Below are 14,138 nucleotides of genomic sequence, written 5' to 3' on the forward strand. Positions count from 1 at the left end.
ACTATCCTGCTCATGGTTTGCAAGGCTCATGAGGAGGTTTTGCAGATTATTTTAATAAATTTGAACAGGTTTGTGGTAATATATTGTTTATGATCTAATAAAGCTTGCCTGAAGATTAGAAAAGCAAAACAGCCAACCAGTAGCTTTTACATCTACCAAGGCTGAAATGGAGATTCTGTCTTCCCTGTGTCTGGAAACTAATCTCACATGCCCTTTGCGTTGATGATCTAATAAAGCCACTGAAGATCAGAGAAGCAAATTGGCTAAGCCACCAGAGAGCTCTCACCTCACCCAGTGCTCAGACTGAAGGGGTAATTCACCGAACTTCAGATTGCATCTCCAGACTGCACTGCTGTCCGCCAAGCCTCAGAATCCTAGACTGCTCTATGAGACTGCACTGAGTTCCTTAGTTCTGGGATTAAAGGCATGAGTTCTGTTTCTCTTTTAGACTGATTCACTCTCATGTAGCCCTGGGTGGCCTTGAACTCAGAGAGATCCATCTGCCTCTGTCTCCTTAGTCCTGGGATTAAGGGTGTGTGCCACCATTGCCCGGCTTTGATGGCTATGGATAGCTTTCCATTCTGATCTTCAAGCAAGCTTTATTAAATCATAAACAACATATCGTCACAAGTTTGATATCTTTACTTGATAACTTGTAGGTGTCTGTAGATCATCATGTTTCTATCTCTCACTACTTTTGTTTTTCTCATGTTCTCCTTGTTTTAAAATCTTTTTTACTAAGTAAACTTACAAAGTAATTACTTAAAAAAAATCAATTGGATTTCTAATTAAATTATAGCAAAAAAAAAAGTTTCAAAGACCGAAAATGTGTGGAGTCAGAGGTTGACAGGCGGCAGTTACTGTTGTTGCCCCCGACTGTAGTGACTGTGCTGCCGTACCAGCTTCTGTGTCTTCTGGGTTCTCTTCGTAGCAGACTCTGGCTGTGAGGTCAGTTGTACGAGTCAGTTACATAGTTTTATGGCTGATACTCTGAGAGATTGAAAGGCACAACGTGGGTCGAATTGTTGCTTAATTATTTCAAGACCTTGTAATGACCAAGAAAAAAAAATTAAGTTCCCTCAGCTGAATAGAGGTTTTTAGAGGACCCAAGTTAGAAACGGTAGAATGGTAAGACTTTAAAGAGCTGACAGTATATGTTTGTTAGTTTTTGCAGAATGTGGATAAAGATGCCAAAAGAGGACATATTTGCCTGCATTTTATGAAAATGTAGTCTCTTATTCCTAAGGTTGGTGCTCCCAGAGTTCATGGGACAACTATGTTGTTCTGTCAAATGCCAAGCATAATTAGCAACACAGACAGATTATTTTTGATGTGAAAAAAAATTGCGAAGTGTTAGTAACAGTAGGTAATTTACAGGGCTTTTCTGAGGTATATTTAAAATTTTATGAAAAACTGATATAACTTAGAATGAAATACAGTACAAAGAGCATTCAGTTACAAGAATCTTGTGTGTATGTTGTATGTTTCTGTGAGGAATTAACATAAGTGGTGGAAAGCCTCAAGGTGGATACCATTTATTCACTCCACTAGCAAGTAGACACATGAACATGACATTTCAGGCGCTGTGGGGAGTGAAGAGGAAAGGTACCCAAAGGTACACTGTTTTCTACTACAGGCTACATTCTTGTTTGCAGACTTCAGGGAACCAGAGGTATTATGAAAAACAAAGAGGGAGGAAAAGCCAAATTGTATGCAAATAATGTCATTGTGGTTGTTGTGGAAGTAGAAGCCTCATTACAGATTACACGTGAATGGAGAATGGCATGCGGGCACATCTGTTCCAGTGGGGCTGAAGAAGCACAGTGTTTTCATTTCACTTTCAAATATGTGTGACACTCAAATAAATTATACTCTGGAAACTAGTCCTCTATTTGTGTTTTTATTTATTAGGTATATGTTGAATGTTATTTGACTTAACACAAAATATTGTTTGAAAATGCAGGAGGTCTTTTTCAGTATTTTCTTTTTAAATAACACTGGATTTGACCTTGGATCTTATGTTTGGCAGAAAATGTAAAGATACTATCATCAAAGTGTACTTGAATAACCACAATTGCAAATGAGAAATATCCAAATTGTGTGGTATTTTTATGCTGAGCTTGAAGAAAGTTTTGCCTTCAGTGCAATTGATCATCTCAAATTATTTCATCTAAGCAGTGCTTTTTGAGATTAAAAGCTGATGTGGAGAAGTTGTTTAATATATGTCTGTCATCTTTTTCCCCTTCCTCTAGATGTTTAGGAAATCATTGGTAAAGATGTTTGAAGAGAAAGGGTTGGATTGTGTCTTTTTAGAGTCTAATATGGGCATGAAGAAGCGTTATCATATGGTTTATGAGTGTATCCCTCTTCCAAGAGAAGTGGGTGATATGGCTCCCATCTATTTTAAGGTATTTATAAGCAGTTTTTGTGTATATTCTTATTTTCTACATTCATTTTTTGGGGAATATATTTGTAGTAATGTAACAAATTTTACATTAAAATGGGATTAAGCATAAAATATTTTAAAATCATTTCAGTATAAAGAATTTTGAACTTTTTGTTTAAGGAGGTTTTCTTAAAAGTATAAATAATCTATCAATAGCGACTTATAGTTTCTATTTTAATGTCTTTAGTGAAATCATTGTTTTAACATGAGGCACTTTCAAATCATAACTGTAGAAAAGTGACCTCATGCAGTTGTAAATAGAGAATGATAACCTATCTGATATATTTAAATTGGATTTAGTTGAGTGTTGATTTCACCTTAAAATGTAGCTAAAAAATGAAAAGAATATTTTATAAATAGTACTTATACTTGTAAAGAGAAGCTTTTTCCTTGTGAGGAGCCTTCCCGCCAGCCTGGTTCTAGAGCCGCATCAGTCCCAAATAAACACAGGAGGCTATATTAATTATGAAGCTGTTGGCCTTGCTTGTCTCTTACTGATTAGCTCTGCTTTAAGTAATTACCCCATAATTGTTATTCTAAGTATGTCTCTTACTGGAGAAGAGTTCCAGGCTCCTACCCCATGGCGTTACATCTCGAATCTTCTTGTGTTTCTCCTACCCAGAGTCCTTCTGGACTCCTAGTCCCTCCTATCTAGATTCCCTATTAGCCAGACAGTGCTTTATTGACAAATGCACAGGACTTCCCCAACGTATACTAGTTAACTTAAAAAGTCTTAAAGCTCCATTTCTGTGTATGTTTCTCTCTATTTTAAAAAAGTAGACTTTAGTTTTGGGAGCAATTTTTCTCAACATGTTTACTTCTAGCTGTATGGTTAAAGTAGTTTTCAGTGCCCACAAATAATGTACACCCCTTTTGTGTTTAGAAGAAGAATAGTAAAATTAAATGAATCTGAGTAGATAATTATAAGTACAAATATAAATTTGTGACATTTTATACTCACAGATCATGTTCTATCTTAAATTGCTTAATCTTCTCAAGGATGTCTTTTTGTCACATGAATTTGAGCTGGTCACTTTAGAGTTAAGAGTAAAAGAATATTGTCTATGACTCAAAGTTGGATTTCAAAACATTAAGTAGTTCTAGTTTTAAGTTGTCTAGTTAAGGCTTTCACCCATTCATAACAACAGTCTGTCGTATGCAGTGAACCCTGCATTCACCAAAAAAACAAAAAACAAAACCACAAACCTGTCTCTTCTTGTTTGCTACTCTATTGATTTTTTGGGGGGTGTTGGTTGTTTTTTAGAAAGCCATAATGGAATCTGATGAAGAATGGTCCATGAATAAGAAGCTGATTGATTTATCTTCAAAAGATATTAGAAAGTCTGTGAGTGTTAACTTTTTCTAATAGAAGAAATAGTGAATGTCTACCTCTTGGTTGTGAATTAGGCCTATCTGGTTTAGAAAATGCTCATTTGTTTGTAGGGGTATTTTATCTTTGCAAATAAACTTTCTTCCTGATCTTCAGCCTCCTGCCCATTTACTCCCCATCATTGGCTGTGGTGGCGATTGTATTCTGCTGTGACAGCATCTCAAGAGGACATTTTTGTCACTGGTATTCCAAGGAAAGAAACAATTTATATCGGCTCCATTTTGAGTTTAGAACACTCTCACTGTTTTCTCTGTCCCTGCTCTCTTCCCACTCCATTAAAAAAAAAAAAGTGTGAGCGTGTGTACATCCATGTCTTTACCTTCTACTGTGTTTTAGAGAGGATCTCTTATTTGCTGCTGCATACCCCAGGCCAGCTAACAGAAACCTCCAGGAATTCTCTTGTTTCTGCATTTAATCTTGCCACAGGAACCCTGAGATTATGGATGTATGCTACCACATCAAGCTTTTTTGGGTTCTGGGGATCCCAACTCAGGTCCTTCCACTAGTGTGGCAAAAACCTGCTGAGCCATTTCTCTGACCCCAAAATCATTTTTGTATAGAAGTTTCCTGCTCCATTCCTAGAATATAGTAGTTGCTTTAGATTAGATGTTTACCACTTCTTTGGAGACTTGTTGAAGGATGTATAGTTCAGTTTTCAATTTTAGGTCGACTTCTAGATGCAATATAGTAACTACTATAGTCACTATTCTTTTGTAGAAATAGAAATTAAATTCAATAGAGATTTTAAAATAACTCTTCTGTAAATCTTCATTGTTCACTGTTTACCAGCTCTATTCTAGGCATGCTCTGTGTAATAAATCAGAACAGAGAAGATACCTGGTCACCTTAATGGAGCTGTCAGTGCAGGCTGTCGGTTCATTCCCCATGCTAAAACCAGTCTTCTATACAGAGATTTTTACAAATACATCTGGCTGTTGCCGCTGGAGGGTTTTCATGCTGCTAAGGATTCAATAGTATATCAGAGACTGGATGACCTGTAAACCCTAAGTAAAGTATTTTGGCACGGGGCCTTTTTACAGAAAATGTTTGCCACTGGTGTTCAAGTAGATACTACTAGAATATTTTCCCTCCATTTCTGCTTTTGGAAAGCCAGACATCTAATCTAAAACACACGGATGGCTAGCATTCCCTGTCACACTGAAAACCAGTTCAAAGGTGCATATTTCATAGAACTAGTTAAGGTACAGTTTTAACTCAGCGGTAGAGTGTTTTATCTTCAGTCTTTTTCTGTTCCCTCCTAGAAAACTGGACCAGAATTTTAACAAGAAAAAAAAAATCCTAAGTGTCTTGTTTACTTGTTTTCTCTTCTTCCTATTGGCTCATTAAAATAGTGTTTAATATATTTTGTTCCTTAAACCATAATTTGTTACTCAAAATTCGTTCATAAAATTGTAATGACAGCCAATGTATTCCAAGTAGAAATTTTAAAAGAAATGTATTATTCCACATTGCTACTGTAAGTGTAGCTTTTGGGCCATCTAGTGCTTAACCTTGCTTTTCTAAAACCTAGACTTAGTACATGAACTAAGTAGCCGGATGCTCTTACTAACTTAACTGATGTTGAGAACAAGAAGCAGGTGTGGCTCGTATATGAACAGGAGTCAGCCGTCAGCCTGTGAAGGTGGACACCCTTGAAGCAGTAAGGCTTCGTAGAATAACCCACCCACCCCCAACCGCTCTTTAGAAGTAGATGGGGGAAAAGACAGATAACTTCATGGTGCATCTTAATGGCCATCTGGGTGGAATAGAGAGGAGAACTTAATACCAGAAGAATTCTAAAAGAACCATCTTTCAGAGTAATACACTTTTCCAGTACCTTTTAAAATGATGTGTTTCAGGACATGAGGTGAATAAACACTGAGTCACTTTAACATTTTATATTAGGAAGGAAGCCTTTAAAAGGGTCTTCTAAATATTTTGTGGCCTTAATATTTTCAAAAGGTTTTTGCTTTTCTCTTTGGAGTTAGGGGTCATTTTTTTTTTCTCTCCAAGTACATTCATGGTTTTCAATAGAGGTTCATGTAGTTGTACTTTCTTCTGATTCTTTGGAGTTTTTAGTTTCCTTTGCCATGTGAGTATAAGTATCCCATTTCTAGGGTCTTTAGATTTCTTGCAGTGTGATGCCAAGCCCAGTGTTAGGATTAGGGTTTCAGACAGAATGTGATGTAAACTGGTCAGAGTACTCAGTGCAGAGGAATCATGTGATAACAAAGAATCTTTCAGAAAAATGGGCACCCTTATTATTTTTTTTTTAAGTAAAACTGTTGCATTGAGATTTAAGGAAAATTCTTGTCAACTAAAAAAAATTAGGGTGAATTTTATGGGAAATATAGTCAGTATTTAGGGCTAATTGCTTTTTAAGTAAGAAAACAGTTTTTCAAGGGAAATTTGAGTTAACCAGAGGTGTAGATACTTTGAGGAAGTTAGCATCACTATTGAAATCAGAGGGAGAAATCCAGACTGAAAAGCCAGACATGTAAAACAAGTGCATTTCCACTGAGCCATTTCCCCAACCTTAGTTTTGCTGTTTCTTATTAAGTACATGCTCAGTGGTCTCCCAAGCCAGTGAACTGTTTATAGCTAAGTCCTTGAACTTGAAGCCCTCCTACTTCAGCCTCCAGAGTGACTTTGACTATAGGCTTGTACCATTAGTTCTAGAGAAGAGAGGCATTCTTGTCTTCTCAGTTGATAGAAGCTACCTGTATCTATCTATTGCTTGTGGAGGTCCCTGCCTTCAAAATGAAGAGTTAGGTATCTGCCAATGTTTATAATTCAGGCCTACTGCCTTTTGTAATTATACTCATGATTGCATTTATCTCAGGATCACCATTTCATTTCAAGACTCTTAGCTCGTTCAAACTTTTAATGTCCCTTTTGCCATGCAGGGTAGCTTACTCAAGGAGTCGACATATTCAGGACCCATTATTCTGCTTACCAGAGTACAATATAAAGAAAAAGAGTGCTGGCACCATGCATTTTTTCCAAGTTATCAAATGCTGCATGCCTGATTACCTAGTCAGGTGGCACAGTTTCCCATGGAGCCTTCTTTCATATTGTCATTGAATAACTTTGTACAGAGAGTTTTTGGAGAGGAATCCAAGATAGAAATGAAAGTAACAGTCTCATATGCTAAGATTAGAGCTAGGAACTTAAGTATGTGTCATTCTCTTGGCTGTTCCCAGCAAACCTCAGAATGTTTCTTGTTTCTCCTGAGACTCAAATGTTCCAGAATTGTCTGATATTACATATTCATAAGAATCAGAAATGTGCTTAAAACTGAGGGTGGGGTTGTGATTATGTCACTAGACCTAAGATAAATGATAAATGGGTGTTTATTGGGGACAATTACACAGGAAACTACAAAGAACCGCTGGAGCATTTCCTTGCTCTTCCTGGCGGATCTGCTGACCCAACAGAATATGCCAAGGAAAGCCATGCTTCAAGTTCCTCTCTTTCCACACCAAGGGGTGTGGCCGCTGTTTCAGGTCCATAGACCAGATCTCTCTGTTTTTACTTTATTTTTTTCTCAGTTGTCAATACATGACTATTATCTAAAAATATAGAACTAGAAAAATGTGAATACATGAAGCAACATTTTTGTAGACTGATTTTTTTAACTTCCTACTTTTTCCTGTTAAATGAGTAGCATTTTGTTGTCAGTAATTGTATTTGATTTATAATGATTAAAGAGGACTTCTCTGTTTCTACCATATAGTACTGCATACTCTAAGTTGTGCCTTCCTAAGTACTTAATACCAATTGTGTGTAAGTCTTATTGATTTTGAGATGGCATTAGAGGGGTAACTTACTGTGTATTGACCGACCTCGATAATTTCTAGTGATAAAAGTTGGGACATAGAGGAAAAAGTTACAAAGATTAAAAAAATCTGCCCAATTAAAAAAAATAACAAGAAATTATAGCTCTTTTCAATCAGAATGGAGATTAAAACTCTTCCCTCATCTCTCTGTCCCTCTGTCCCTCTCTCCCTGTGTGTGTGTTTGTTTATGTGTAGAAAGGGAGGAGTGGACAGATAAGAGAGAGCTGATCTCAATGTATTTTGAAATTAACTTGGTAAACTAGTTAATGAGATAAATAAAAATTATAAATTTATTTACATTTAATAAATATATTGAAGATTTTATGTGTATAAACACTGTCACAAATATATAATCGTGCTCCCTCTTCTAAGTAAAATGTTAACCAAACATACTTTTATTTGTGTAATCATAGAAAAATTGTTCCTTGGCTCTGTAAAAATAATTTGAATACCTTTTTTCTACTGTTTCCAAGAACAGAAAAGTGTTTGCTTTGATTGTGAATTGCTAAACTTGATGAAGCTCTGTCTGGCTGAAAGGCTATCAGAATGAAATCTTTTCCTTGGAATGTTAGGTCATTGGAAGTTTGTCATGTACATTCTCCTGATGGATGATTAGTTCTTGTGGTAGAGAATTGGAGAAGGCATAGCTTTCCTAATTCATATGTAATTTGTTTGTTTACTTAGGTGCCCAGAGGCTTGCCTTACTTTGCTGTAGACTTTGGTCTTCAGGGAGGATTTGCCCATGTCATTGAAGATCAACACAAATTTCCTCATTACTTTGGAAAGGTATACTCAGAGATTTGATTAAAAACCCTGAAGTTTAGTGGTTTGGTTAATACTTTCACAAGGGTGTGAAAGAAAGAAGTTTGTGTCACAGAATTTGATGAGTTGTTTATTATACAAGTTTGACAGAGAAGGGTGGGGGTTGGGGGTAACAATAAAAAAAAGTACCAGAATATTCATGATCAAGTCAGAACCATCATTGTGTAATGGACATTTTTGACAGTGTGCCCAGTCTCTGTAACTATAATGTTTTCTTGACTTTGGAGTCAGGCAGCTTTGTCCTGAAAAGTTGTGACATTTGCTAATGTTTATTAAGGGCGTACAGTGTGCCCATCTCCTGTCCGAGCAGTCATCTAGTGCTCACAGTAACTCTGTTGTCTAGATTTTGTTCTAACATTTGCTGTGCCGATAGGAAAACTCTAAATTGCAGAGAGGTTATGTGATTTCCCTAGGGTTATGTGCTAAGTGAGGCAACCCAGGTACCACAGGTGATGGTTAATGCAGAGAATAAATGGTGTTAGCTCTTCATTTGTCGTTACGGTATAATCCAGGAAAAAAACTCATTTCACATAGTTAGGTTCTAGGCCCATATGAAAATCCCTTTCATTTGGATTACCAGTAGTTTCTTTCAGGGGAAAAAATGCCTTCATAAGAATGTATTTCTTAAATTAGAGGTCTACATACTAAGTATCTAAATTCTTTTCAGGAACTGGAATGAAATTAATGTAGTGTTTGAAATTGGCTCAGGCCTTCTCGTATCATCCCTCTGTGCTTGTGCCTCTACAGAGACAGGCCTTGATAAACTCTGCTGAGAGTTGGTCATTGCCTACCATGCTTCCCTCTCTGGCCTACTCTCAACTGCCTGACATAATAGTCTACAATGTGCCAAGAGAAAATGGCTCCTTTCACTTCAATCCAGAACTCACTATGCTGCTGGCCTTAAATGAATTTTCAAATTCCAAAATCACATGCATTTTTTAATTATTGCTTAAAGATTCTCACATAGCCCAGGCAGGTCTTGAATTCACCACATAGTTGACTATGTCCTTGCACTCCTGATCATCCCGCCTCCACCTCCTGATGTGAGTTTCCAGGACTGTACCATTGTGCCTGTTTTTATATAGCCTTGGGGATCAAATCCACAGCTTCATGCATGTCCAGCATGCATTCTATGACTCTACCAACTTAGTTGTGTCCTGTCCCTTGTTTGTTTGAGAAGTTTGCAGAGTCTACAGAATTAGCAACAACAAATAAAAACAAAAAGCGAAAACCCCAAAACTTTGTTTTCACTGCTCTGAAAAATCCTGTTGGTTCCTAGAGATTTTTAACTGTTTAAAGCTCTGGATTCATAGTCTTAAAAATATGTTTCTAGAGGAAAGGACACCACTATGACCCATTGTTTAACATTTTAAATTTTTATTGGAAGAATTGCCTCCCTTCAACTATTACTCATTCATTTCCCCATGCCTCAGAGCATGCTTTTCAGGAAGTACTTTGGATCCTCCTTTGACTTGGTTCCCCAGAAATTATTCAGAGAACAATGGAAAACGGTCTCTTTTGCAGTAAGAGAATGAGAACTCATCACTCACCTTGCACCATCACATAATGCATGCAGTGGTCTAGAGGCAGTTTCAGATGGACACATAGACTACCCTTCTCAGACTGTACTCTTTAGGTGGATTAATGCCAGGAAACTCTTGCACAAATCTGAGTTTATCCATTTTGTCCTGAGGTCATATACAGAATACTTGCTTAATGATGGGCGGTTCACTTCTCTTATTTATCCAACAAGTAGGACATTTGTTTGTTTTAAATGTCTTATGATCTTTGCCAGCTCCCTTTTCCTACTGTATATGAGACTTTATTATTCTGGCTCTCACTACATTTACATGTTCTCTTATGAGCTCCCTATTGACATATTAGTTATCTTTATGAGCAAGGTAATTAAATATCACTTTCTTCCTCCTTTTTGCTACCATTAGATAGATACACTAATGAGCAAGCAAGCAGACAAAAGACAAATTGCTTCACAAGAGATGCCACAATTACTCTAAGCATTACAGAGTTTATAGATAAGATTGGAAATAATATTTATTTTGCTTGAAACTAATATGTAATATGTATACATTGTCACAAAGAACAATTTATTATTCAATAGCAGAATAAATGAGTAGTTTGATTCCTAACTGCAATGTTTATACATGTATATATTCATATTCTTCTTACTCTTTACAAGGAAATCATTGGTGGTATGCTGGATCTAGAGCCTAGACTGTGGAGGAAGGGCATCAGAGAAAGCTTTGAGGACCAGAGGAAGAAAGCCTTGCAGTTTGCTCAGTGGTGGAAACCATTTGATGTCACCAAAAGTAAAAGCTGTTAAGTGTATCCGGCATGTGTCATTTCCATTCAGTTTATGTCTACAAGCAACTTTGTCTTGGCCCCTTGGGAAAGCAGCAGCAGCAGCTGACCATTCTAGTCGCTGGCATCCATGTTAGGTCAACATTTTCTTCCTCAAGGCTCCGGGGGACTTAGTTTGGGTGATTGTGGAATAACAGCAAGTGTTTCAGGATTATCAGTTCTCATTCCTTTCTGCATCTACTACTTATGGGTATTCCAAATTACTTGGCTATGCTAGAAAAGGACTTGTCTCCAGAGGTCTAGCAAGGCTCCAAGGGAAACTGGGTCTTATTTCAGATAGAGTCTGTCACCTAACTTTTTTGTGATTTTTAAATAAAACTAGATGTATTCAGTACTAAGTGAAATTTGTTTTCATAGTTTTATGGAAGAGTTATTTTTCTTTTTTTTCCTTGTAGCATATAATATCATTATGTATTACCTTTGTTTAAAAAAGTACTAAAGAATCTAATGATAATAAAAAATATATAGTTGCAAATTTGTTTTTATTTTGGGACCTTTAAATAGTCTGAATTTTGGTATTCTCAAAAATAATTGTCCTAAAGAATGCAATTCTCAGTTGTTTGGGTTTCATGTTAAGTTAAAATCTGTAGCCAAATGACTGTATTGGAATTTTTATGTTGTCACAAATATTAAATAATGTAAGTATCCAGAGAATGTTCTTTTTTTCCTGCTTGATTAAAGATACTTAAGTTTTATTGTTCTCATTTCATCTTGAGAAAACCTGTTTTTATAAAATATGTGTTATAGTAACTCTTTTTTAAACATGTTTTTATAAAGTCAAAATGTGGTATTTTATTATAAAATATAGTTCCTATTAGTGTGAAGTTACTCCAGAGTAACTCATTATGCATTTATTTTAATGCCAGACTGTCACTGTTTCCATGTATGTTCCTTGTATGTTACAAAAGGCAATTGGTTTTTGTTCTTTTCGAATTTCACAAATAATGGTAAAGCTTAGTGGCTTCAATTTTCAGTGCTTATGAATTACATCTAAGTGTGTATGTGTGTATATATAGTAGAAATGTGACTGTAATATAGTGTTTTCAAACTATTGGCTTTGTATCAAGTCTTAGATGACACTAAAACTTTTATTTTTATAATTAGTGAGTTAAAACATTTGTTTATAAAGTCCTGTATTATGTTGATTATTCAAAAAATATAATTTTTTAACTTTAATTCAACTGAATCTGTAGCAGGAGTATCCCAAATGAATTCCTCTTTGTCCTGACTCCATTTATTTCTTATGCACAGTTAATTTCTCATAACCTCAGTGACTTGCAATAATAACTATTATCTTGTATCTATATTTGGGACTTTCAATGTTTTGTGTGGTGATATTTTGTTTGTGAGATATCAAATAAAACTTGCCTGAAGATCAGAGTGCAAAATTAGCCACAGCCATAGAGGCCAGGCAGAGGTGGTGCACACTTTTGATCCGAACTCACAGGCAGATGGATCTCTGAGTTCATGGCTACCTTGGACTACATGAGAGTGAATCAATCTAAAAGTGAAACAGCTCACACCTTGATTCCATCACTTGGGATGATGTGCTTTCAATCCCAGCACTTGAGAGGTGGAAACAGGAGTGATGTGGTTGGGCAGAAAGAAGAATATAAGGCAGGAGGAGACAGGAACTCATTGCAGTCTAAGTGAATCTGAGGAGCACTGCAGTCTGAGGATTCGTGGAGACAAGTTCTGTATGAATTTTGTTGGATTGGATGTGATGGACAGGGATGGATTATGGCACTCAGGTGCCAAAGAATAGTGAGTGTTACAGCTCGGATGGAAAGGTATTCTGGCAATCGGGAGCCAAGGAAAACCACAGGTCACAGTAAGCATAACAGTTTACAGCCCTGTTTCAGGGAAAGGCTTCTCCAGTGTATCAGATCTGCTCCAGCAGGAAAGAGTTTCCCAGCAAAGTTGTTACACTTCAGCTCCAGTTCTGCTGAGAGTGTAACAAATTCAGTTGGCCAGGGGAAGGTTTACCCCATCAAAAAGTGTTACAGTACTGTACTGCTGCAGAAAAAAAAAAAAAAAGGTCTCAACCAAACTTCATTCAAGAGATTTATTGGGAGGAAAGAACCCAGGAGAGTGGCTGCCCTCTGCCAGTACTTCTGCTCAGGGATTGGTTAGTTTTCTACACAGGGTTAGGGTCAGATTTGGCTCTGGTTTCAGGGCCAAAGTGTGTTTCTTTCTCTGGTCCTTTTTAGCATTTTTGGCTCTAGATTTAGGGCCAGGGTGCATTTCACTGGTGGTGTGTTTCTTTGGCACTGGTTTCAGGGTCAGGGTACATTTCTTTGGTTCTAGTTGCAGGGCCAAAGTGTGTTTCTTTGGCTGGACCCTTTTCCCTACGGGTTCACCCCTTTCAGTCTGAGGTAGAGGTAAGATCTAGTGGTTTGGCTTCTTTGCTTCTCTGATCTTCAGCTTTAACCCCAGTCTCTTGTTTTTTTTTTTATTATTCATGCTTTTATTATTATTTGCCTTTACCTTATGATGTCTAGGTCCTTGGCTACAGTGGCTCAAACATCTGGAGATGATGGGAGTTGTTTGTTGAGGGCTTTTGTTCTCTATACAAGAAATGATGTCTTTGGAATATTTTGTGTGGCTTTGTCACTTGCATATCTAGTGTCTGGGCTGGGGAACAGCTGGGGATTTCTGATGTCACTTTCTCTATACATGATATCTTCAGGATAGTTGGATTTCTCCTCTTCTTTAAAATTCCCCCAGACTAATATTCCAAAGGAAAGCTTCAAGAGGTGGGTTGTGGCAGAGTCCAGATACCAATACAACTTGATATTTCCGTATTATGTTTGTCAAACTTGACATAGAACCTACCTATATTTAAGAAGATGGATAGGGTCCAGGAAGCTTTAATCCCAACACTCAGGAGACATGCAGATATATCTCTGAGAGTTCAAGGTTGACCTGGTCTGTATAGTGATAGTCAGGACTACATAGAGAGACCTTTTCTCGGAAAAGAAAAAACCAAACAAATGAAAGGGGGAGGCCATATTCTTGCCTTTGATAGAAGAAATGTGAAATAATGTGTGGCCATTTTTAATTCACTGCATTTTGTTCTCTGTCTACAAATTTATTTCTTGTAGTATATTCAAATCCTCGTTACAGTGGGACTTTAGGCTTTGGATTTTATTTCAGGGTCTCGTTTAAAGCAAGATGGAGATAAAGAACAATTGAGGTGTTTTTCCATTCATTCTGAAGACCTGTATACTCAAGAGATAAATTATCTGCATTCTCCCCACAC

General features: G+C 36.9%; 1 protein-coding gene across 5 annotated transcripts in view; it reads left to right on the forward strand.

Moving 5' to 3' along the window:
* The window catches only part of Cwf19l2 (CWF19 like cell cycle control factor 2), a 52,802-nt gene extending 40,553 nt beyond the window's left edge, over positions 1–12,249 (forward strand). The window contains exons 15-18 of one of the 5 annotated variants that reach the window (XM_040735670.1): positions 2,253–2,408; positions 3,711–3,791; positions 8,360–8,461; positions 10,695–12,249. In XM_040735670.1, the coding sequence (XP_040591604.1) occupies positions 2,253–2,408; positions 3,711–3,791; positions 8,360–8,461; positions 10,695–10,838 (483 nt within the window). In that variant the 3' untranslated portion in view covers positions 10,839–12,249. Of the gene's footprint in view, positions 1–1,636; positions 1,884–2,252; positions 2,409–3,710; positions 3,792–8,359; positions 8,462–10,694 lie in introns of those variants that run through there. The other 4 variants (XM_040735671.1, XM_040735672.1, XM_040735674.1 and 1 more) reach the window with 4 other exon arrangements.
* Positions 12,250–14,138: the final 1,889 nt, after the last annotated feature.

This window comes from Mesocricetus auratus, unplaced genomic scaffold (assembly GCF_017639785.1).
Source record: "Mesocricetus auratus isolate SY011 unplaced genomic scaffold, BCM_Maur_2.0 Super-Scaffold_100047, whole genome shotgun sequence".
Lineage (NCBI taxonomy): Eukaryota > Metazoa > Chordata > Mammalia > Rodentia > Cricetidae > Mesocricetus > Mesocricetus auratus.